Source organism: Micropterus salmoides, unplaced genomic scaffold, assembly GCF_014851395.1.
Source record: "Micropterus salmoides isolate LMB-PRFRI ecotype aquatic unplaced genomic scaffold, ASM1485139v1 Ms_hic_scaffold_22, whole genome shotgun sequence".
Lineage (NCBI taxonomy): Eukaryota > Metazoa > Chordata > Actinopteri > Centrarchiformes > Centrarchidae > Micropterus > Micropterus salmoides.
This window is the reverse complement of record NW_024041373.1, coordinates 8,071,193-8,097,301: the sequence shown is the minus strand read 5'-3', so window position 1 is coordinate 8,097,301 and position 26,109 is coordinate 8,071,193. Positions and strand designations below refer to the sequence as shown.

The window sequence follows — 26,109 nt, the reverse complement described above, 5'->3', positions numbered from 1 at the left end:
GTGTCTGTCCCATTAATGACACTCCTGTGTGAGCTGTGCATCTTGACCCCTATTAAAGTATTGTCACTTGGACAGCAGATGGTACCGGCACACACGCACGCACAGACATACACACAGAAAGAGGAGTGGCCATGGCAACAGACTCATAATGGCTGGCCTGGTGTGTAGTGGAATCACTCGGCCTAATTTGTTAAGTACCACCTCAGTATATTTGATTTAATCAGTCTATTCAGTGCACAAAACAAGTGGCAAAAAATAAATCCTCAGCTGCCCACAATGACAGTGGATCAGACATCTCCTTTAGAAACTGGGTGGGGTTTAATGGGTTTCATGGAAGAACATTTTCATAGTTTTTTTCACTGTGCTGCAGCTTGTGTTTGATAAAAACTTTAAGCGCTTCCTCTCAGCTGCTTGATTTGTCAGATGGCTTGGATATGGCTTGGATATCATTCAAATGCATGTACATAACAACTAGAAAAGTTCACTAAATAGACTGAGCCAAGAACAGTGGCTCAGAGTTTTGTCCACAGATGTTATAATAATCTATATTATGTTACCATGAATAGTGTTGGTTTAGAATTGAAAAATAAGATAATGACATCTACAGACAGAAAAAGGGACAGTAATCATCCTAGTTTATATTTTGAGGAAGAATTTCTTCTTGTATAGCAGGTAAGCAATGAGCACCCACAGTGCAGTTCCCCACAGGCTTTGGAAGAGCCACTCCCAGTGGCTCTCCTGGAAGCGCATCTCCCAGCTGAAGGGGAAGTAGAAACCCAGGAGAGAGTGGCCAACATATACAAAGATGGAGTTCATCCCTAAGGGGGAGAGGAGGAGAGACAGACACAAGTTGTTATTGAAAGGGACCTCTTTTTTGAAGGAATATTTCTCAACCCGGGTCTTATTCTTCATCAGTGATGCTACTTTGCACTCACTGCCTCTGCTGCAGAGATTTGGAAAATGTGAATTCAGACAAAATAAGTATATTGGGGCAAGAGGTTGTGCCTTTGCTTCCTATGGAGCCTTAAGAAAGTTCACCTGTGTCCCAGGATCCCTGTGAACTTCTAGAGCTGTAGGCATTAAGAGCATATTGACAAATCTCATTCACATGTGCTGCTTGGGAAGTACAAGAAACATCATCAAGGATGTCTCTCACCCTAACCATGGACTTTTACCCTACTCCAATCCGGCAGGTGATACAGGAGCCTACTAATTTCACACCTTCATTCATATACCACCTTTGCATTCACACTGCACTGACACTGCTCACAGTACGTATTTGCGCTATCCATGTTTTTGCACAGACTAAACCCCTACATGTTACTGAATATATAACCAACTGTATATATATTATGTGTGTATACATTGTTATACTCTGCACCTTACCAAATGCATACATGCTGTTGCATACTGTATATACAACCATACATTTAAACTCTCCATTCTCTAACTCTGTCCACTTCTCCTCTATACGATTTTAATATGTTCACATATACTGTTTAATATCTGTGTATCTCCACTGTACATGTTGTAAGATGCAGCATACCTGCACTTACCTGTATAAAACACTATATTTCTGCACTGGTTAGATGCTAAATGCATTTCATTAGCTCGTACCCATACCCTGCATAATGACAATAAAGTTGAATCTAATCCAAATCTAATAAAAAAAAACCCAAAGTTTTCAAAATAAACTTTAATTTTAGATAAATCATTTCTGATGTTAGATAATGAATGGACAGCTGGCAAGTTGCCTGTAAGTAGATCCCCATGTTAGCTACAATGGCTAATCCAGGGGGCTAATTAGGGTGTTTACCGTTTACGTTGAATTCTGAGAAAATCAATTTAAATTGTTTTATGTCAAAATTAGTTTAAATCATTGTCAAAACGGTTGCAAATGTGAGAATAAGACCCAGGCCGAAATGTATCACAACTTTCCTTTAAACCTGCATTAACTGATATTTTGGCCACTTTGTGGCAACAGAAACAAGATAAATACAAAAGATATATTATCATCTTTAAAGTTGGCTTGTTAGCAAACAGTTGCCTATCTACACACCCAGCAGACACAGAGCAACCTGAGCATTCATTTGTAGTCATGTTTGTGGCCATCTGGTGAACAGTGATTTTTATTATAACCAGAGCTTATACACCAGCATAATAGCCCTTTGATTTGTGAATAAACAGTACCTGGGTATATGAATGGCTGTCCGTCCCACCAGCCCTTCATATCAGTGATAAAGTACATGCCTCCCAGCAGCAAGAAGGAGAAACAGCCCAAACACATCACATAGGACAGCGACCTGGAGAAACAGCCCATCAGCAACACTTTACAACAACAACAACAACAACATTATACTCTGCACATTTGGGCATCACTAAAATGTTAGCAGTACGGTGTAAACATGGGTTTAAAGAGTCTATCAATCCTGTACTGCAGATAAATAACACCCAGAGGTCTCGCAACTGTGGGACAGTTTGCTGGATTGGTCTAAAGCATCAGCAGTGGATCCTTGGCACGTGCTGCGTGGAGCCGTGCCAGCCAACCATGTCCCTGTCTGCTCCTAAGTGCAAGAATGTTTGATGTAATATCATCTGATGTAAAATGGCTGCCTAACAGAGCCTCTTTGCAGTGGGCGTTTTTTTTTATTTTTTTTTATCTCAGCTGAAGTGGGGCCAAAAAGGACTCTTGGCTGGGAGTTAATTACTTCTAGACATCCAGGCAGGGACTCGTACTCAAGAGCTCAATAACCTGTGCATGATGAACTGCCTATAAAAGCCAGGCAGGTAATGGCGAGGGATGAGCGCAGTGTTAGCAGGGGCCCCTGTGGAACATCAAGAAGATTTTGCTTACACATCACAGATGAAATGGTATTCTTCCTGCTGCAACATTAAAATGATTCACATCATATTAACGGGAATGTGGGAGTGGAACAAATGCATGGGTCATAAAGTAATTTGAGGTAGTAATTTTACTGTATTTCATGCAAAATCATTACATTTATCAAAATGCTGTGCCTTGTTTCTCCAAAAAAGTGTATGATGGTTTGGGAGCAGTTAGAATACACTGTGGTTATATAGATACTTTTCTCCCAGCCTGATCCCATTCCATCACGCCAGGCTGGTAAAATGTGCAGTGAGTGCTAGATAAAGCACCCTTTATTTTTCTAGCCATAAGGAAGAGTGATCATGTTGGGAGGATGTATAACTGCTCCACCTCACACTCCTGACAGCCCGGGTGATTATTTACAGTCGTAGCTGTCGTTAGAGGTAAGTAAACGCGTGTTTTAGCAGCCTTGATTTGTGCCTGTTGGAAACCCATCCTTTCTTTTGTGAGGAAAAGTGGCTGGATTTAGAGGGTCAGGAAGCACTTACCAAAGGTTTTTATTGACAGGTATAAATCCTCCATCTCTTGTGCACTTAGAAAGGATGGCTGCAGAGATTCCCTAAGGGTGGAAATGAAACAGATTTCAAATCGATGGAGGGCGATAAAGAAAGCTGTATTGGGCTGCTAAAACGTGAGGCAACAGAATCAAGCAAATCCGGCAGATTAAACGATTATATGAGAGTTGGATAAACAAGGTCTATCAAGTCACACACACACAATATCGGACTGCAGACACGCCAATTTGATCATCCACACTGGAATGTTGTGCTCCTCAAAGAGAGCCACCTACAGAGTCACACCCATTTGAGGCCAGGCTGTCCAAAGCCTTATCAACCATGATACAGAGGAACTGTGTATGAACTGATAAAACGCTACATCAATAAAAGCTTTTATTGTCTCATCTATTTACCTTTACATATGATTTAGATACTCGAGGAAACATGTTATGCTCCACAGAGAACCCAGGGCAGAGGATCAAAATCCAAACATGGTTGTTAGGTGGATATCCATCATGTGTATAGATGACAGAATCGATGGTGTGGAAATAGCCTAGCCGGGGCTGGATTGAGTCTCCAGGCTATCCAGGCAGCAGGATGTGGGATGGGGCTGGTATGTGGGGCAATCGCTCAATTTCAATCTCTCACTTCTGGAGCCTGATCGTTGGACTTTAATTAACAAGGGCTGTTGTTTATTAGGAGGAAGATGCATGGCTGTCTCTGAATTTCAATCTGCCACAGAAATCACACTACAGTGAACTGTAGTGATAAACCTGGCCTCTAGTTTACTGTATCAACACTTTCTGTTCTTTTCAAACCTCCTGTGCATAATATCAATCCTGTGGTTGGTGGGTGCAGAAATGAGTTCCCTCCTCCACTGAGGAGACCAGCTAATGTCAAGAGCACATGTCTGAAACAAGAGGCAGTTCAGCTCTGCTTCCTGCCTCCCCTCTGAGGTGAAATCGTATTAGAAAAGTCAATATCAACAGCAGGCCAATCACTAAAACTAATTTTGCTTTCTTTGTTGGTGAAAACATTTGTAGGGCTAAAAATAGATTTAGCTACTGAGATAAACCAAAGCAAATATACATATGCAGAACACGTGGTGGGGTGATTATATACTGTATTTATACTTTACACATGGTCTGTATCTGTTCACAGAATCAATAAAAAAATGCCAGCTCTCTAAAGTTGACTATTCAATGTGAGAAAATCTATTTTAATTGTTATTCTCTATTTCAGTTAACCAGGATTTTATGTCCATGTATTGATCCACCACTAAACACTGTATGAATCTGAATATAATGTCTCCAAAATCATTATCTTGAGTATCCACATCATCTATGTAGTATTAACCGGTGAACCCTGAGATACAGTGGAAAAACATGAAAGCCTAATGTTTATTTATTTCGTCATGTGTTACTTTATCACTCTGTGCCTCTGGGAGAAGCCAAATGGATCTAATTTATTTCACCTCGCTCCAGTCCCTTTCTCCACAATGATAGTCAATAAGATTCAACACCTGGAGACATAATAGGGAGATCTGTCATTTAGGAATTGAGGTTAATGACATTAAATTCTCACAACAGAATTTCAATTGACTCTCACATATGAACAGGATTTTTCACACAAAAGACCGATTCCTCTGACTTCTTATATGGTATTTATTACATTAATATTGGACCTATTACAGTCCTACTGGATAATGATACTGTTGTTGTTTTTTTTAATTGCAATTTTTAGCCATGCTAACAGCAAAAAGCCTTACAACATTTGTTACAGACACTCGTGGTACCCAGGTGACGAATCTTAAAAGACTTTGGTGATCCACTGACTTCTCCTTTAGCGCCACCATAAAGTCAAAAATTTGCTAATTAGCAAATGTTAGCTTGCTAACATGCTGAACTATAATGATCAGCATGGTAAACATACCCACTAACATTGGCATGCTAATATTGTCAATGTGAGCATGTTAGCGCGCTAATGTTAACATTTAGCTCAAAGCATCGCTGTGCCTAAATGTAGCCTAATGGAGCTGCTGGGATACACAAATAAACACGATTTGACGCAACAAACATACATGGCAGATGTTGTACGGATAAGAAAAAGTAATGACTGAAATTGTTTCCTTAATTTTATTTATTTATTTATTTAAGAACCTGATTTCTAGGCCTACAATTACATAAAAGTACATAATAATACTACTTAATTTCAACTTAATAGGCTCTGTAAATGTTTCTGTGTGTTTTTATCTGGCTGCGTCTCCTGGCCCCTTCTTTTCATCCTGCACAGTATGATTTCAAAGGCTGAGTGATCCAGCCAGCTCTATCAGCTCCATCATCACTCCAGCTCACAGCACTGCCAGTTCAGGATGTCTGCCTCCACTGCATGCAGGCTCCTACTAACCCCGTTTTGCAAACAAGCTACATCTCTGGCGCATCTCACTGTATGTACATAATAACAGTGGCCAAGCACAGTTCAGCAAAGCCTGGCCTTTCTACACGGATATCTGTCAATCTCGTTAGAACAGACTAACAGCAAATGAAGAAATGCAAAATGGGCCATCTCGTATAACACTATGCTTCTCCCTGTGGGACACATTCCCCCTCTAAATGAAATAGAGGCCAGCTTGCCTCTTATTGTGTTTTCAGACCACCCAGAATGAGCACAGATCCAAAACAAATATGACCTCAAATGCTATCTGAGCACATTCATGAAGAAATGTATCTTTTTATTCTGACTTTCATTTATTTCTGTTATACCATTTGTGAGCAAGCATTGAGGCACACAGGCAATGAGAGACAGAGTGTATCCCCCTGAGGTGTTGGATACCCATGTCTGCCCAGAAACACAGCCACACATGGATGTTGTTTAATTGTACTGAAATCACACACACATGTCCTCTACTAAGTCCTGCTAATTAACGGCTTCGGCAGCTATGACTAATACTCGAGTGGCTGGAAAACAGCATGTACCTGCAAAGACAATGTAAAACCGCAAGACCATAAAAGTGCTCAGCTCTGTGTGAGTCATGGAAGCAGGACGATGTTTTAAAGTGATTTGTTGTCTTGCTTTTAAATTATCATTGACATTTATACTCATTTACTTTACCGGCTGTGTTTAAAACCTCCACATGATGACAACGTACCAGGATGATGGCCCACACTAGGAATCGAATGAGGATGTGGACGCTCATCCCCTTGTAGAAAATGATAATTTTCCCAGCCTGTGGAGAAGGAGACAGAGATAAGCACAGTCACCACAACTCATTCAATCATACATTTAATGAGAAATACCATGTAAACACCAACCGGGGTGTCCATGTATTTGCCCTTGGGTAACCAAATAGGCCTGGGATGTGGGTGTCAATGCCGTGTCCCTGACGTGGCGGTCACATTTCTCCTATCCTGTTGAGCCAGATGTGGGATGTAAGTCATCCGCACCCTCTGATTAATTTGGTGATGATGAATATGTTTCAGCTGAGGACATTAGCATGGGCAAACACAGAGGAGGGCAGCAGACACCTGGCATGTCGTCTAGGACTTGTTGACTGAAGGGCTCAGTGCTAACCACCCACTGGGAATTGAGCAATGTGGCTGCTTTAGCATGGCAACTTCCCACAACACAAATGGTTATAAGTGACACTGTCCCCGACTCAGGTCTAAAGACCAAAAGCTCTCTCCCCACTTTCTGACAACATTTTGTCAATAAAGGATGGCAGCTGTGCACTTACAATTAGGCGGGAAAGAGTCTTTCACATAAACTTCATTCAAGTACAGAGTTAACTGTCTCGCTGTCTAAGACACGTTTTATTATTAAATTATTAAAGCATTTATCATAAGTGATAATTTATGTAAAGCAGCTCTGGCATAAATATTTCCCCCTGTTTGATCACATGTATGAATGTTGGAAGTATAATCAATTCAGATTAAGATCATAACTACACATAGTTCTGATTGGTTTGTCTCTGAACAACTGATTCAATCATTTAAATTTATTTTCTGCATTTAATCATTAATCCAATACTGAGCAAGGTTCCAATGGTTCCGCTAAATAAAAGAAGCTGCTGCTCTCAGCCAATCAGGGGCCCGTGTTGTGAGGACGTAAGGGACGGTTCACCCAAATCACAAAAACATTTGTTTTCTCACTTACTTCTTGTGGCCTCTAGAGACCTGCTGAGATTCTAAAATGTCAAGTTTCTATCAACATTCAAGTACAATGGAGGTGAATGAAATTTTGTTTATCTTGTAAGTATTAAGATAGACATTTATAAAACACAAAACCATATGTTTCCACAGTTTTCATTGGAAAGCCTTTGTACTTAACATTTATTCCCTATGAAAATGGTGAAATCTCTGATTGACTTTAATGATTTCCTGAAAGTAGGAGTTTTTCTAGCGTGAATTTAAAATGGTTTGAAAATCACAGATGAAATGTCAGATATCATAAAACCAATTAATGGGTGGTCTGACCCTTAAGTAGCCTTCATATATTCAGTAATTATCCTTTTCTGCAAAATAAAGCATCATGGAGAACATTACTCCTGTTACCAAGAAGTAGTAAAACTAAATAATGACCACAGAATTTTATGGACACTTAAAAAAAACTCTAAGTAGAAATAGTAGAAATACTCTTGTACCACTTGTTGAATCATACAGGGGAAATAAATGATCTATCTTACCTGCATCCTCAGGAATCCCATGACAATGGAGTTAATTGTACCCAGAACGCCCTCTGGGTCAAAGGGCTGCGTGGTGTGATACATTTCCTATAAAAAAAGCAATAAGAAGGGGATTGTTTCAATGTTCTTAATTCCACCTGTTTATGATAGCTTGATAAAATAATGAATGGTGTGTGAAAAAAGGTCTTACTTTGCATGTGGGGTATCTGTACATGTTATCACCAAACATCCATTTATCAATGTATCCTGCTGCACCTCCTGTGCAGTTAGGGTAAAGGCCGTTATCACCAATTCCACCAGCTCCCAAATACCCTCTGGTAACAAACAATATAGTTTTATCAGTATTAAAAGAATAAGACACTTTGTAGCATTGAACATGTTACAAAATAATTATAAAGGATTAAACAATAAAAATAAATGCAAGGCTTAAAAGGAATTTTAGGAACATGAGACATAGGAATCTCCTCAGGCAGGTTCTTCTATCAGACGGCAAAGATCAAGCTTTGTATGAGTGTTCACCCCACATCCTCACATTGTTAAAAAAAAAATAATCTAAACAAAGCTGTGGGAAAAAGCGCTACTATTTTACAGAAATGGGGGAAAAAACACACAAAAAGCAGCACTGAGCAGAAGACACAGAGCAAGGAAGATGGATCCTCTGCCTCTACTCCTCTTATTGCACATGACAAACTGAGATTGGCTAATTATGCCCTCTGAAGCATCCACCACAGGCCCATAAATCACAGTGGTTTATAACACCAGCAACACAAGGCGCACACTAACACCTCTGCTGCAGCAACAGCCCCAAATGGAGATTATCTCAGCACAGAGAGATGGGTGACATTTACACGTTTTAGCATATGTGTACAGTGGATTAATCAGTAGGTTGGACTCAGTGGTATGTAGGGTCAGTGGGAGCCTTGCTTGGACTTACGTGGGGCAGTTGGGCACAGGCATGAGCAAAGTGACGCAGAGCCACAGAGTCTCCAGCAGGATGATAATCAGCCACTGTGGCCAATAAAGGACCACATCTTGGACAGGGTTCCACCAGTGATCCTGCATCACATAGTTTAACTTAAAATAGTCTTATGGACACTGTTTTAACATTAAGCTGTTTTTGGTTTATGTTTGGGCAGTTATCCTAGTATTAATACAAAGGACACCAAGGAGCACACAGCAATTTAGCTGTTTATAAATGCGTTGTTCCAGGTTGGACTTTTTTTCTCTGGTGTGCAATGACAGACCAAAGTGAACTTGACAGAGCTGCTCACCGCTCTCAGAGGGATTTCTCTCTGGCCCCAGAAAGTCTGCAGGAGAGACAAAACAAAGTAGGTGAAGCCCAGACGCTGCAGCACTCCAGGGATCCTCAGCCAAGACCAAGACACTGGAACACAGTCAACAACACACAGCGTGAGCCCTCATGTGCGCTTTAATGCCCAATGATGAATATATGAACTTACAACTCAGGTACAAGTACAGATAAAACTCAGAGGTCAGTTACTGCTGATTTGAGCAAATTATAAATCAGGAAATTGATCATTTATATCATGAGAACATCTTCTCAATTATTCCACTGCTGCTACTTCCTGAGGGAGGATGATGGACAGCAGGACACACTGGGAAATGGTGTCAGCCTTCAGGATATGGACCTGTCAAGAATGTGGGAAGCTAATCAAAGATTCCAAGTTATCGCTCGGTCTCCACAAATTTGGAAGGATAGGATTGGTCTGTGGTTGAGAGATTGATGGTAATCTACACATTAGTTAATTGAAAACCTCTTTGCCGCACAAAGTGCCATAAAAACAGTGTTATCCCAATCATTGATCCAGACAAATCAAATAAGAGACGGATATCTCTCATTTCACAGAAATAGAGGAAGCTCCTACTTATGACACATTTGTTAATTCTGCAGGTTACACCCTCACCAAGATAATTTCTCTCTGCCCCCAACAAAATTGTCACTTAAATAAAAAAACATCCTAAAAGTCAAGTTTTAAGGTGAACTAAGGGAAACTGTAACATATTTCGTTTCACTTTCTGATCAATTTATGCAGTTTATGTGTGAAACTGAGACGTTCAATATCATTTAGGAAGTGAAAGCTCTGCTGTCTACTTCCCATCTATGAGTACTTTCAGTGATAGATTGAATAAAATAATGATTCTATGGAAGTGAGCAAAGCTGAATAAAGCCATCATAAAGTGGAGCAAATAGCCGAGTCAAAAAAAGGCCACTCAACAGTAGGGGTTTGAATCTGACTATCTGATCTTCATCTGATTGATCTTTTCTGTTACTTGTCACCATCCAAAAAAAGAACAACACTGTCAAATGGTCAGAGATAACACTGTCACCTTAAGCAAAAGAATATTTTTCTGTCGAAAACGTCAACATCTAAGGATTCAAGAGAAAAAGTGATGTTTTTAGCTTCACCACAATGTGCTTTTGAATTTATCTAATGGAATACATTACATCAAGTGCTTTTTACTTTTCTAAACCAACAAAGTAGATGAAATGGAGTTTCAAGGTCTTTAACAGTGCTTTGATGGTGACTTCGTAGTCTAACCGTAGCAGCGTTTTTTTGAAATGACTCATGGTTAATTTCAAAGGTTAACACCTTCTTCTGTCTCGTCTGACATTGACATGGTTTAACATATTGAGGTGATACGACTCCATTCTCTTATTAGATCAAACCCTGCAACCAAACAGCAGAGGACGTCCTTGGAGACAGAGGGCAAAGCTGCAGTTTATGGTAAAATTCACTGTGCTGTTATGATCAGCTCTAGCAGCAGCCTCTACAGCAGCTGCATGGGGCTGAAGGGTGTAACACTATCTGTTTGTAATTGTCCATTACCACAGCGGTTGTTTTTGCTCAATCTGCCTGTGTTAAACGTCCCCTGGTGCTAGATTTTAAGACTGCACACACAATAACAATATTTTTGTTAACCCAGTTATGCAGACATCCACCCAGGAAAGTCCATTAGCACTGGGGATGGCTAATGTGTGAAGGGCGCCCTGTGCATCCCCAGATGGTGAAATGGGGATTTTCAGCCTGCTTTAACCTCGACCCAGGCCTGCAGCTTTGGCTTTTATCACAAATCTGGATCTAAACACATACAACATATTTTGTCTTTGTCACCTGACTTCAAGAGTTGTGGATATTATGAACATACCAAACTCAGGCTGTATGTTACTCCTATCTGGTATGACATCATCGATTATTCACTTGGTCTACAGTAGAAAATAGTAAAAAATGCCCATGACGATTTCCTGAAAGTCAAGCTAATGTTAATGCATGTCTTGTTTCAATATTCAGTTTATTACAATGTTAAGATGAGAAAATTAACATCAAATGTTTTACATTTATTCCTGAGAAATGAACGAAACAATCAATCCGTTATCAAAATTAATTTACTTTACTTTTGATTGACTAATTGATTAGTTGACAAATTGTTGAAGGTCTATATGACTTAATCTGGAATGGACTTGTTACAGAATCTGTGTCAAACTTGTTTAATGTACGTCATATAGAAAATGGCGTTTGTTTTACTGAGCTGAATTTTTACAAGAAGAAAAGCCTCTTTCAGTTCTCCAGCGGTGCTAATGTTTTACACTACTGTACGTGTTATATGCGGACATATTATTAGACATGCCAGAGTCTGTGTTTTAATAATTTTCACAGTATAGAACAACCAAAAAGTAAAGAACAAGCACATCCACGTAATGTACATATTTTGCACCTACGTGGTCCGTCTCTTGGAGAGTAGTTGAGGAAGCAGAAGCCGAGCATCAGGAGGACAACTGTTCTCCAGGTGATTTTGCGCAGCAGCTGCAGGCGGCTCACTCCTCTCCTCTGCATGGATCTGAGAGCCAACACTACAGAAGTCCCAATAATAAACACAAACCTGGAAGAAACAACAATGTTATGTCAATAAAACAGGTATATGTACACTCATCTGTCACTTTATTCGGTATACCTTGCTAGTACCGGGTTGGACCCCGTTTTGCCTTCAGAACTGTGACTGAGACTTTTGTCCATATTGACATGATAGCATCACACAGTTGCTGCAGATTTGTCGGCTACACATTCACGATGTGAATTTCCCGTTCCACCACTTCTCCAAAGGTGCTCTATTGGATTGAGATCTGGTGACTGTGGAGGCCATTGGAGGACAGTGAACTCATTGTCATGTTCAAGAAACCAGTTTGAGATGATTTGAGCTTTGTGACATGGTGCATTACCCTGCTGGTAGTAGCCATCAGAAGATGGTCGTAAAGGGACGGACAAGGTCAGCAACAATACTCAGGTAGGCTGTCTTGTTTAAATGATGCTCAGTTGGTACTAAGGGCCCCACTGTGCCAAGAAAATATCCCTCACACCATTTTTTCTTTTTTGTACCATTCACTGTAAACCCTAGAGATGGCTGTGTGTGAAAATCCCAGTAGAAATACTCAGACTGGCACCAACAACACTTTGAACGTGGCATGGTATATATATACAGTGCCTTGCGAAAGTATTCGGCCCCCTTGAACTTTTAGACCTTTTGCCACATTTCAGGCTTCAAACATAAATCATCAACAAGTGGGACACAATTATGAAGTGGAAGGAAATTTATTGGATATTTCAAACCTTTTTAACAAATAAAAAACTGAAAAATTGGGCGTGCAAAATTATTCGGCCCCTTTACTTTCAGTGCAGCAAACTCTCTCCAGAAGTTCAGGGAGGATCTCTGAATGATCCAATGTTGACCTAAATGACTAATGATGATAAATAGAATCCACCTGTGTGAAATCAAGTCTCCGTATAAATGCACCTGCTCTGTGATAGTCTCAGATGTCCGTTTAAAGCGCAGAGAGCTTCATGAAGAACAAGGAACACACCAGGCAGGTCCGAAATACTGTTGTGGAGAAGTTTAAAGCCGGATTTGGATACAAAAAGATTTCCCAAGCTTTAAACATCCCAAGTAGCACTGTGCAAGCGATAATATTGAAATGGAAGGAGTATCAGACCACTGCAAATCTACGAAGACCCGGCCGTCCCTCTAAACTTTCAGCTCATACAAGGAGAAGACTGATCAGAGATGCAGCCAAGAGGCCCATGATCGCTGTGGATGAACTGCAGAGATCTACAGCTGAGGTGGGAGACTCTGTCCATAGGACAACAATCAGTCGTATACTGCACAAATCTGGCCTTTATGGAAGAGTGGCAAGAAGAAAGCCATTTCTTAAAGATATCCATAAAAAGTCTCGTTTAAAGTTTGCCACAAGCCACCGGGGAGACACACCAAACATGTGGAAGAAGGTGCTCTGGTTAGATGAAACCAAAATCGAACTTTTTGGCAACAATGCAAAGCGTTATGTTTGGCGTAAAGGCAACACAGCTCATCACCCTGAACACACCATCCCCACTGTCAAACATGGTGGTGGCAGCATCATGGTTTGGGCCTGCTTTTCTTCAGCAGGGACAGGGAAGATGGTTAAAATTGATGGGAAGATGGATGGAGCCAAATACAGGACCATTCTGGAAGAAAACCTGATGGAGTCTGCAAAAGACCTGAGACTGGGACGGAGATTTGTCTTCCAACAAGACAATGATCCAAAACATAAAGCAAAATCTACACTGGAATGGTTCACAAATAAACATATCCAGGTGTTAGAATGGCCAAGTCAAAGTCCAGACCTGAATCCAATCGAGAATCTGTGGAAAGAACTGAAAACTGCTGTTCACAAACACTCTCCATCCAACCTCACTGAGCTCGAGCTGTTTTGCAAGGAGGAATGGGCAAAAATTTCAGTCTCTCGATGTGCAAAACTGATAGAGACATACCCCAAGCGACTTACAGCTCTAATCGCAGCAAAAGGTGGCGCTACAAAGTATTAACTTAAGGGGGCTGAATAATTTTGCACACCCAATTTTTCAGTTTTTTATTTGTTAAAGTTTGAAATATCCAATAAATTTCGTTCCACTTCATGATTGTGTCCCACTTGTTGTTGGTTCTTCACAAAAAAATACAGTTTTATATCTTTATGTTTGAAGCCTGCAATGTGGCAAAAGGTCGAAAAGTTCAAGGGGGCCGAATACTTTCGCAAGGCACTGTATATTTATTGTGTGTACAAAAATATGCATATTTGTGTATATTAAATACGACTGAAAATGTCTCCTTGTATCAAACCTACCATGGCATGACAAGATCTGCCACAGTTAGACCTGCAACAAATCCAGACATAAATTAATATCAATAAACACAGACACTTGAAATTGATGCCATTATACAGAATTCACATTTCTTGCCCTTTTCTAATCTCTGTAATCCTAATTGACTACAAGATGAATAAAGAACAATGTTATGTCCTTAAAGTGCTGTTCCTATCATTAACTTTCCATTTTGAAAAGGTAAAAAAAAAAAATCCACACTCCTGTGACAGTGGCAGCCCTGCAGTAAAGAGAACATTAATCAAACCACCCCTGAAATCAATACACCCTTTTAGATGTGGCAAAGAGGCTAACACACAATTTAAATTGAGAACACCCCTAAACAATGCCATGGATTTCATAAAAGGTTGCAGTGACATTTTTACTTTAAAAAAAAAAACTTTCATTAACCAAGAAAAAGGGATTCGGCTGTCTCTTTGGGTCAGAGGTGCCTTGCTCCAGGGTTCCTCAAAAGTGGCTGCTGCAAGAGGCAAGTAGCACACATTCAATGCCCCCTCCCATATTCTCCCAGCTGCTATTTAAAAACTCATCCCTCCTCCTTCTCGTCTCCTCCCTGGTTGTTAATAACAATAAAAATCTATGGATTGTGCCTTTGATTTGGCTGGTTTGAGGAATGGCATTCTGTGTGTTTGAGACTGCATTCATCACAATTAGTGACAACAGGTCAGAAAATGCTGCAGACATGGTGAGGAGACTGCTGCCATTGAATGATTGCCTCAAGTTCACACATTAATTTCCTATCTGGCATCATGTGAAAGAAGGTGTACATTAAAGACTGAAGTATCTGCTCCTTCCATGAAACAACCACTGTAAACTGTTGGTCCTTTCAGCTAATTAAATCTAATTTAACTGCAGATGCAGATGAAGGGAAGCAAAATTAAAGAGTTTCAAATTGTTATAAGGGTGCAGGTTGTACTACACAAGCTGCAGGATAACCCTTTGTTTTGTTTAATTTTGTATTTTTGTGTATGTCTTATACTTAACCATTCCAGGGTGCATGTTGGAAGAACCAGTAGCCTCCTCCACCATAGTTCACAAAAACCATCACGGTCAGGGAAAACCTACAAAGACAGAACATTGAGTAAGCACTATATTACACTGTATGCTAAATCAGTAACAACTGGGATTAACCTTCATGTAGTGGACTAAAATGGAAATATGGTTGAAAATGGTTAACTGTTATAAATAGATGAAATACAGAATAAAACATTCATATCCAACGGTGTTATTACAATCTTGCTACATACATCTGACACAATATTAACTTCTGAATTCAAGTTTAAGAGAAAAGAGGAGGGGCTTTTTATTCTGTAACACTCCAAATGCAAGGTAATGCAATCTAAGCATTATGAATCACTCAGGAAATGAACACTTGTCCTCTGGATCTCCTCAAGCAGGAGTGCTGACTAAAGACTTTGCGTCTAATATATGATACACTTTATACTAGCACTGGCCAAGGCTGCTGAAAAACAGCACACGTGATGGAGTGCTTCACTGAATCAGACATTGGAGGGAAAATGGTGTTCGCGTTGCATGTCCGAAAATGGGTGGGGGCCAATACACAGCACAAACTTGTGGGGGAATGAAAATGGTTGCGTGGTCTACAGAGTTTTGCTCTGAGGGCAGATTCAATCCTTTCACCATACTAAATACTTGAATTTATGCTTTTGATTCAAGTGTTATTTAATCAAATAGGGAAAAAAGTATCATGAGGGGGTCTTTAAGAACCATAACAAGATTAGGACAACCTCTAAGAACAAGACTGCCTGATAAGGTGCACTGTGTCTACCTCTGCCTCCTCTTGTTTTTCTGCTTAGATTCAATTAAGAGGTGCACCAAAGCCATTACAGCTCTTTTAGCCCCAACCTGCGGATACAAGATTTTAATCGGCCACTATCATCTCAAAAGGGCTATTAAAGTAGAGTAAACCCTGCTGCATGTGTCCATGTACTCTCTCTCTCTCTCTCTCTCTCTCTCTCTCTCTCTCACACACACACACACACACACACACACACACACACACACACATAGGCTATCATTGAAATTTTGACAAACATATCCATTAGTCGCCATAGTGACAAAGACAAAGAGGTTAAATCACTAGCCAGATGAGACCTGGTAAAAATCACTGCAATATCAGGGCTTATTGGCCATCGTTTTAATCAAAACACTTTGGGTGTCTGATTGTGAATGCAAGCTCCATTTTAGGGAAGATAACAGATTACATTAGAAATGCTACACACATGTGACACTAGTGGCTGCTAATTATGATTAAGGGAAACTATAAATGCTTAATTAATATGGGTAGTGAGATCACTTTGCTTTATGTCACCCCAAAGTTAATATAAGATCATGTCCAGGTTGAAGCGCCACAGGCTTGTTTCTTGGTTTCCTAATCAGGTTCAAGTTGTAAATATCCCTGTGAAGCTCTCCAATGAACATTTGTCACTTCAGTAATAGACTTAATTCATGTCTGGGAATCAGTGTTCACGATTTATAGCTAACAGATTACAGACAGACGTGTCTTTCTTGCAGCAGTGATAAGTGGTTATGACTCACTGATAGACGCTTATGGACTTCTTTGATTTGAATCACTGTACATGCATTACCAATTAGAGTATTAGCTTAGAACATTTCCCCGTTGCAAATGGATAGTTACACTCTATCACTGCAGAATATTGAGTTACCTTCTGTGGTGGCCATATCAAGTACATGGACACCTTATTTAGTCACAATAAATTAATACTTGACTGGAAATGCCAAGGTTTTGCTTTCTTTGAGGTCAAACTTCAGAGCATATCTGAAACTGAATCGGAGGAAAACTTGGAGCCTAGTCAAAATAAGGCACAGAATGAGTCGGCCACCTGGTGTTAAATGGAACTGACGATCCACTGTTTTGCTGTAATAGTTGTTGCCTCTGTTGTACAGTATAGTAACTGCTAACCACTGACAGTGCAATTTTCAGCAGTAAGGAAACAAGCGACAGGCTTTTAGCAGTGTGGCACAAGATTAAAATCCAAATCCTTTTAGAAAAATTAACGTGCCACCGTGCCCTACTGTTCTCTGTATATCATGTCAGCCGAGCCTGAGCAATGATCAGAAAAATCTTTCGTCTCAGAAGAAAATCCTTTTGCCTTCAGAAATGTCTCAGCATTTATGGCAGATGACTGATGTGTCTGTTCTCTGTAGAAAGTTGTTACTTATCAGGGGTATGGATCATAAGTCACGGGGCTGAGGAAGCACACGCAGCGTTAATCTTGAGCGCTGAGTCACAGTTTGATTAAGTGTGTTGTCAGGTATGAGAATTTCCAGTATTACCAATCAGGACGTCAATATGTGACAAGTATTTGTAACCCCTGGAGTGATTTTTCAGCTAATAAGATTGAACAGGACTGCGGCACAAAGTGTAACTGAAGGGGAATGAAATCGAAATGTATCCTTTTTCTGGTGCTAGTACTCATGCACTTCCAAACTAAATAAAACTATGTGGTATTCAGAATTGAGCACATATGCACGTGGGTTTCAGATGGCTTTTCATCCAAAAGGAAGCCACAGATGAAGAAGATGCCAATCGTCTGCTGGATACTGCCTGTGTGCAGCTGGATTTCCTCTTGCTGTCCATTTTGGCAGGAGATCTACGGCCGTGTGGATGTGTGCTGATATGTTGACGGTATTATTACATCAATTATTTGGCAAGGGGGAGGTCAAAGCCACACCAGCATCCTGTTTCCAGAGAGGCGTGCTTTGTGTCTACCCCCAGGCCACAATTAAGGCTAGCAGGGAGCCCAGATTCAATCACATGCATCACTCCTGTCCAACAGAAACACACTGTTCCAAACCCGAGACGCACTGATATCAGCAATCCTGCCCAAAGCTATACCGCCTGATAACAAAAGCTTGGGGGAGCATGTGGCCAGACTGTGACCCCTGTAATTATTCATTATGCCGGGCCTGTAGATCTTCATCATGCCTCAAACTGTTCTAAAAAGACTTGTGAAACATGTGAACGAACCGCATGTGCTGATAGATTGATAAACAGGATGGTTGTTGATGGCGTACATACCCTCGGAAAGTGTCCAGTGAGCGCAGACGCGATGGCTTAGCTTTACTGGTATTGTGCTCAGCTTCACAAGCTTGTGGTCTGTCCTGTAGGGAGTAGGAAAAAAATATTGTCAGAACTCTGGCTTTTAAATAACCAGACACCAGTGTGGGTCATGTAAACTTGTACGGCAAGAAGCAACATTTGTCAATTCCCAATTTATGGCTACTTTAAGTAGAGGTTGAATGTCTGTTTTTTCAACTTGTGACTGTTATTTCTTTTTGTTGATGCAGCTGATTTCTGTTTGCATTTGTTATCTTTTTCAGGCCTATTCATTAACATATTAAAGTAATATTAAGAGGCAGTTGGGGGCAGAGGAACAAAGTGTAAACACAACAATGATGGCCTCATAAAGTTGATGAGTATTAGCAAAACTTTACCCAATCACACATCCAGCAGACAGGCAGAGCAACATTAGCATTCATTTGGAGCCGTGTTTCTGGCCACCTGGTGAATGTAAGTCCAAAATTCACTCTCCCTTGAGCTCTCTTTTTTAAAACGGTGCACTATGTTCACTGGGTAACTGTTAACTTTGTCTGTCTATCTTTTGGTGTTGGGCAGGTAGTGTAAAGTGAGCCATTGCTAATGTAACAATATTGATTAGTGCAGCTTTAAATATTGTTATTTTTTTCCAATTAGTTGCCTCATTTTACTTTGAACACTTTAATATCAAAGTGCTGATAAAATACCTCTTTTAATAGCTGGCAAGTTCTGCTAATTGCCATTAAGTTTAAAATTACCCTCTTTTGTAGCAGTGATTAAATATGATTACATTATAATTACAGTTCTTTCTCTTGAAGTGGTCACATTGTTTTGTGTACTCTATAGTTTAACATTGAAATAAAAAAAGCAGAGAGATTAGAAAGAGGACACATTTAGAAATAGGCCTACATAAAATGGCATGTAGCAACTACATATCCAAACTTGTCGGAAGATTTTACATAACTATAATTGTTCTAAGATGAAGAAATGTTGAGAAAACCAAAAATCAAAAGTGCCCCACTGGTAAGAACTCCTCAAAAAATTGGGCATCTATTTGTCCTGGGTCATCCTCTGTGCTGTGTGGCGGCGCCTCTTTTTCCTTCTCCCTGTGAAGGCAGCATTGAGATTACTCTGGCCTGTTGCCCCCTCAGTTGGATTAGCCTGCATCACTGGCCTCCATGCAGCAGTTTAAAGAGCCAGAGCAGGAAGACACCAGCACTAATATGTTATGATGGATCTGCATGCCATCCAGACAGCATATGGAGGACAGAGACGTCTTGCTTGGAAGAATGAGAGGAGCCATTCATGCTCACCAAAAATACACAGCAGCTCTTGCCATCAAGCAAGATGATTGGACGGATACAACGCTCTGCCGCTTCCATGTAAGTCTGCTGTACAATTGGCTCTGCTAACATTTGTATCAATCATTCCATTAGTGTCTCCCAAACGGCTTGATGACTGGAGTCTCTGAGCAATTTTGGTATGTTTCTCAGGCTGTGTTGTTGGCCAATGAAAATAATGCAATGTAACTGTTGGATCAAGGCAATGTTGACTTTTGCTTACAAAAAAAAAGCATAAAGTCAATCATATATTGCAGTGAAGAAATGTGTTCTTCTGTAAGATTTAATTTCCAGGCACAGAAAAGGAAATTTCATCGATAAAGACACCAACTGTAACAAAGTCTTCCATTTTTTTTTTCATATGCACAGTGTTAATGACCAAAATAGCGGGTTTAATGGTACATTTAGAACATTTTTTTAGTATCTTACCAGACTACCACTTGATTGGTTTATGATTGATCTAAATCAAATCTATCAAAGCATGCATCTGCGTTGTCTCGTTGCATTTATTAAGAAATGAATCTAATGGAATTTCAGAAGCAGCATTTTACTTACATTATCCACTGCGGACTGTGGGCCTTGGCAGCAAATGATCTTAATAAATGCTGATGTGCAACGCCTCCTGTAAACAGAACAAAAGTTTGGGCTGCCTGGTTCTGATGGAAGAGGAATCAGTGCAGAATGGTATTTTCATTGTGGATGATAAAATACATATGGGTACCTGCAGATATAGGGTGCCACAACAAATAAGAGAGTGATCATGGCCAGTAAGAGAGCTGCCACCAGAAGAGCTGGAAAATAAGAAAATCTTTACAAATGGACATTTTGTGATCAGACTGCACCACCCTACGTCATAGTCTTTCTGTCTGGAAGTCCATGTCAGGACCTTTAAATTGTACATCTCTGTCAGAATAGGCCTGGTAATCAGTCCAAACCATCAGCTTTACTCGCCTCTGGACTCCCTTGTGGCTCTCTGTCAGTCAACCAGTGTCAAAGGGGATCCCCCAAGTGACAAACAAGAACCAAATGGAAAACTCTTGGTCGACCCATCAACTCATCTCAATCACTCTGGGTAATCTAACCCTGCTGGCGTCCAAATAGGAAAATGTAAGGCTACACTGGAACAAGGACAAGAAAACAAAGTGCTGGTCAGCCAGAGGGCATCATAGATCGGAGCGGTGTCAAGATAAGGTTTACAGTATGAAAGGGCACCAAATGCTGCAGCTGAGATCTCTTTTACTTGCTGTAGAAATAAAGAAATCTACCCAGAGCATAGAACATGGATTGGGATAAAGCTTATTCATTCATTGTTTAAGGAACAAATGTATCAATGCACTATGTAGATAGAAATTTTAGATAATAGTGCAACATAAAGGATGCTAAATACAGCATAATCTAATTTTGAACTTCTTTTCTGCAAACTGAAATGCAAGTTTGCTACATTATTGCTCACCCATCATCACCAGCATTACTACTGATTATAAAACTATAACACATAGACTCAGGAGATATCAGCGTGGTCTTCTTGCGTCAAAGTACAGGAAACATGGGGGCAGTACGCTCAGTGATTGTGTTTGGAAAAACAAACATAAAGAAGCCATTTTAACCTGAGCTGAATCCACACTATGACAAAGAGTGGTCACTTCATTGCTTAGGAAAAGTCATGGCATCTCTGGCGTAATAATCTCATAAAAACCCCATAAAGCTCTCAGCACACAAAGCGAAACAACACTAGCCGTCTACAAACAGCCATGCTCACGCTATTAGCTGTTGCCAGAATAAATAGGAAATGAATGGAGGCATTTCAGAACAACTCGATTAAGTTCAATTCATCAATATGTTTGCTAAAGTCGAACAAACACTTAATGGCAGTCGATATTGTGGATTTCTTTGTGAGAATTAGGGCCTCAGCAGGTGACTTGTGGTTTGTGGTACAATGCAGAATACAGTACTAACATGATTAAAAGGTGGATCTGATAGCAGCTGCACAGAAACATATCCTTGAAGAATACCCAACACATGACCTCATGAAGCCCCGCGGCCAATCAATCTGAGACTCTGAAGTAAACTTTGAAATTCCCTAACAAGGCAACTCTAACCTGTCTTGAGTTGCTGACCAGACCATTACTTAAGCTGAGCAAGTCCTATGGGGAGTTTGTATAATCACCGGTCTGTGGAGCTAATGGAAGCTCATCATACCGTGAGGGGTGCAGTCACACTGACCATATATCTGCTTGGATAATGGCTACTTGGCCTTAAAAGTCTGATCTACAACATAATCTGCAATATTGTTAAGTAGAGTGTACATTATGGAGAGTGACGCTTTCAAAATCCCATTACGGCCTAATCCTTCCACACTCCCTAATGTATTACCCACAATCCTCCTCGCGTGGAGCCAGGCCTTCAAAACAAACAGAAAAGCTTTTCTTTTATCCCTTTTCAAGAAAGCATGTCTTATCTGATCAATACACATCATGTCCCAAGAGATAGATGAGAATTGCTGCTCAGTAGATGTGGACAAGTCAAGTGATTCTCCTCTTTGCTGACTCAATTAAATAGAGAGTGGATCAAAGGTTTGGGCTCAGAGTGGACACGAGTCCTTTTGCTGTCACTCCGTCTCACCAAAGCGATCACGTTCCCTCTCGTGTCAGTTACTATGCGAGTGATTACTGAATTTCATCATCCTGCATTCTTTATCCGTGTTGTGCACTTACGCAGGTATGCATTGTTCGGGGTTTTATCGACAGTGTGCGTGCAGCTGGGTTTACTCGGGGCCTCTGACATCTGGATCCAAATAGAGTAATGTCCACCTTCTCCATATGTCTGACTCCACCTGCATCCAAAAGTGAAAAAAGTCAAATATTGAGACACACTTCCTTTTAAAAGCACATAAAACTACAGACTGTCTTTATCTGAGCCACTCTGAAATAATATTCCTGTAGAAGCACAGTTTAAATGACTTTTTTTCACCAACAGCTGCTGTTTTCTTGACCAGACTGTTTTAAAAAAGGCTCTCCCTATCTAGTTCTGATACTTCTAGTTTTAAAACACAGGTGAAGCTCAGGAGCACCACCTAGTGTCTGCAGACTTAAAGTGCCTCTCTCTGTTCTGTCAACATGGGCACTTTCAGGCCCCAAACAACACACGCATTACACGCTTACATTGATCCACTCTTGGGATGCCATACTAGCTATCACTTGGAGTGTTTTTTCAAAGGGGAATAGGAAATCAATAGCATCACCGTCTGGTTAGAGACCTCAGCATTGATCCAGGCAGCACAAGACCAGACCTCTGAGAGGGCAAGAAAAAGCACCAGAGGCATGTCATGTTGCAACCGAATCTCCCGCACCATGTTTACAGGTGACCCCTGAATGGAAACCTCTGCCCTGCTGTCTTGTCAATCCTGATTGTTTATAAACATGGCAACTGTCTCCTCCAGTTAACGTCCCTACTGAGGTTTCCACAAGACATGTAGCTTTGAAGCTTTAATGAGCCCTTTTCATCAATATTGAAATGCCAGGCCTTATTAACCCCAAAAAGGCTCCTGATCAATACCCAGCGAGGTAGTTTAAAGGAGGGCATCACTCAGGTCCAGAAAGCAGGTCAGGATTACTCCCCCAGCTCTGTAAATAATCTTGCGGACTGCTGATGCAATCATCGGATGCCACCACACTATTTCATGCCTGGAAACAACAGCAACACACTCCCACAGGCAGAGTAATATGAGTAAAGAGGAAACAAATCAGCATTTCTACCTCTGCGCATCGTAGGTGAAATAAACAGCTGGTTAGATGTTATCAATGCTTTGGTGGAATGTTAAATATGTTACCTGCAGAGAGTTGCATTCCTGGTCTGTGATTCCACTCGCATAGTCAGAGTGAATTTAGTGCTGATAATCGCAGATGCATTGTTGTTGTTGGGTTTCACAGATGCCAAATGCTGGTACACACACTGAGAAGTAAAAACAGGTGAAACTCTTAAAAACCATCAGGAAGTGTGTAGTCAGGAGCAATGGGTGGGTAGTCTCAAGCCAAATCTGATGGGGTCATGACAACTAAAGGAATAAGTATTGAAAGGTTTTATTTGAAAGATACATAAGTAATATGTGGCTTGCTCCTATGGCTGTGCTAAAAGAACAGAAAGCAGAAAAAATAATATATGTAAAAAAAAAAAAAGAAAAAGGAACATGTCCACAAGTGCAATGTGCAGGGCAATGCAAAGGATTCACTGAAGACAATGTGCTTGTCGAGATAAAATAAGCAATCTACATTTCTTGCTAAATTAGGTATATTTTTCTGAATTTCCTTGTGAAATACAAGGTTTCCTCTACTCCAATCCTTCAAATGAAACAATCTAAAAGGACAAATGACTCTTAACTGTTAAAAAATGCTAAGTAAGACCATAACTTGTGACAATGGCTTGCAAAGAAGATTTGTTAATTTGTTTTAAAGGATCACAAGCTAAAAACATTGGGGACTTGAGAGGTTGGAAAAGCAGGCAACTTTTAGAAGTACATACAAAAAGGCAGGTAAATAGTAGATTTAATCACTTGTAAAATTGACTTGATGCTTCTCTTTTATACCCTGAAAGTCTATTATAGTGTCACTACAGTGATCAATTTTACTCCAGTTTACTAGTTATAAAGGAGTAAACCTGACATGAGATTTTTAACAGAGAGAGTGCATTACAAACTGATTATGTGTGTTAGGGTGGGTAACCCTAACCCTAAAAACGTGGACAGTTACCAGGCAGCGGAGCTCTGATTAAAGTTGCTACTGTGTTGCTCCGTGGAATATGTAGGATCCAGTGTTTGTGAAGCTTGACTCATACTAGGTACTAAAAGTCGGGGTATCACACATGTTGACCATTCTTTAAAAAAATCTGTCTCATGTGAGTCCCCCAACTTAAGTACCCCTTTAACATTTCTAGTGATTGAGGACTGAGGAACAAGAAGGATCTGGGTGAGTAACATGAAGGTCACAGTGTTTTACAGTGTCTGCTCTATGTGCATCACGAAAGCTGACACATCCATAGAAGTATATAACTTAAGTAATTTTGCTGACATATGTGCTCATTTCCTAAAAAGTAAAATAAACCTGGACAAACAGATAGACACAAACAGAGACAGTATATAAACATATATATATTCTTTACCTTGTAGCAGTAATCGGACGTGAAGAAGATCTGCACTTCTCTTGTCAGCTGGTTGTGAAATGTTAACAAAGCCTGATCCATTTTCAGAGCTGGCCCTGCATACATTCAAAACAGCACTGATTTACAGCCGGTACACTAAGCTTTTTGTACATCATAAATATAAGATAGCTGAAGGGTATATCAGATTGCTGTCACCAACAAGATCATAACACTGAATCGATACTATTGACTAAGTGCTCTTTCTACTGACATGTCCATTTATTCTAATTTAATTTTAACCATGATTATGAAAACCAAACATTGTAACGAGTAGCTAAGCTTTAGTAGACTCTTGTGTCAAATTGTCGCTACAGGAACACTTTTGACTCCATGACTGTTTAAGACCCAGAATGATCCACTTCTACCACTAATGAATCACAGAAGACTCACCTGAAGTTAAGTGCCCTCCATGGCTGCTGGTTGCAAGGATTAACAAAGTTAGACTGGCTTGTAGCAGTTTCCTGGGCTCCATGTTGCTGTTTGAAAACAGCCACTTACAATACCCATTTTTATAACACTCGGGCCAACATAAAAAGCGGTCAAAGGGCAGCATGCATGCGTGGTTGGTGGTTCCTTTTATCTGGTTTGTGATGCACATTTTCGAAGGACTTTTAGTCCACAATATGTATGTGGTACAGATAACAGATAAAATAAGAATGAATGATGAAAACAGACACTTTACAAGTTTAAAACGCTTATTTGAGTGAGCATGTGTATTAATGTGGAAGCCAGACAGATAAGCAACATAACTAATATATATAACCATTTGACTCCAATCTAATGACTTGCCTTCCTTTCTAACCAAAACACTCATTCACATAACATTCCCATTTCCCCATCCAGCCAACCGTTAAATGCTGATCACTTGTCACAACTCTCCCTCTCCTCATTTCATTAACCAGTTAATTTCCCTGAGCGCTCACTGTGACAGATGAGTTCACCGGGGCAATCTCACAGGAGCAGCTCATTAACCTTTGACATGAACTCCATCAGCTGAAGAGCAGAGCTTGCTTTAAATCTGCTGTCCTGGTGAACTGAGACATCACTGATGGTGAAAAATGATTCTAAAGCTTAAGTTGTGTGTGCGTATACCATATAAAATAGATTAAAGAGTGTATAAGAGTATCTTCATCCTTTCATCACACAGCAAACACTGCTGCACTGGCCTTGGTGTCGAATCACAAAAGCTGGCCTCACCCATGCCTTGTGCAACAGATATAA

The 26,109-nt window shown here is 40.3% G+C and overlaps 1 protein-coding gene across 1 annotated transcript; it reads right to left on the bottom strand.

The window, feature by feature from the left end:
• Positions 1–296: 296 nt before the first annotated feature.
• On the bottom strand, positions 297–26,101 carry si:dkey-192p21.6 (uncharacterized protein LOC565246 homolog). Its single transcript, XM_038738005.1, has 18 exons — positions 25,279–26,101; positions 24,850–24,944; positions 23,525–23,646; positions 22,410–22,528; positions 20,417–20,486; positions 20,251–20,317; positions 18,338–18,420; positions 15,259–15,335; positions 14,238–14,268; positions 11,805–11,965; positions 9,337–9,449; positions 9,000–9,121; positions 8,256–8,379; positions 8,066–8,152; positions 6,533–6,610; positions 3,376–3,446; positions 2,191–2,303; positions 297–818 (listed from the first exon to the last, which is right to left on the bottom strand). Exons 1-18 carry the CDS (start codon positions 25,700–25,702, stop codon positions 637–639), a joined length of 2,139 nt encoding a protein of 712 aa, XP_038593933.1. The 5' UTR covers positions 25,703–26,101; the 3' UTR covers positions 297–636.
• Between the last annotated feature and the right edge of the window lie 8 nt (positions 26,102–26,109).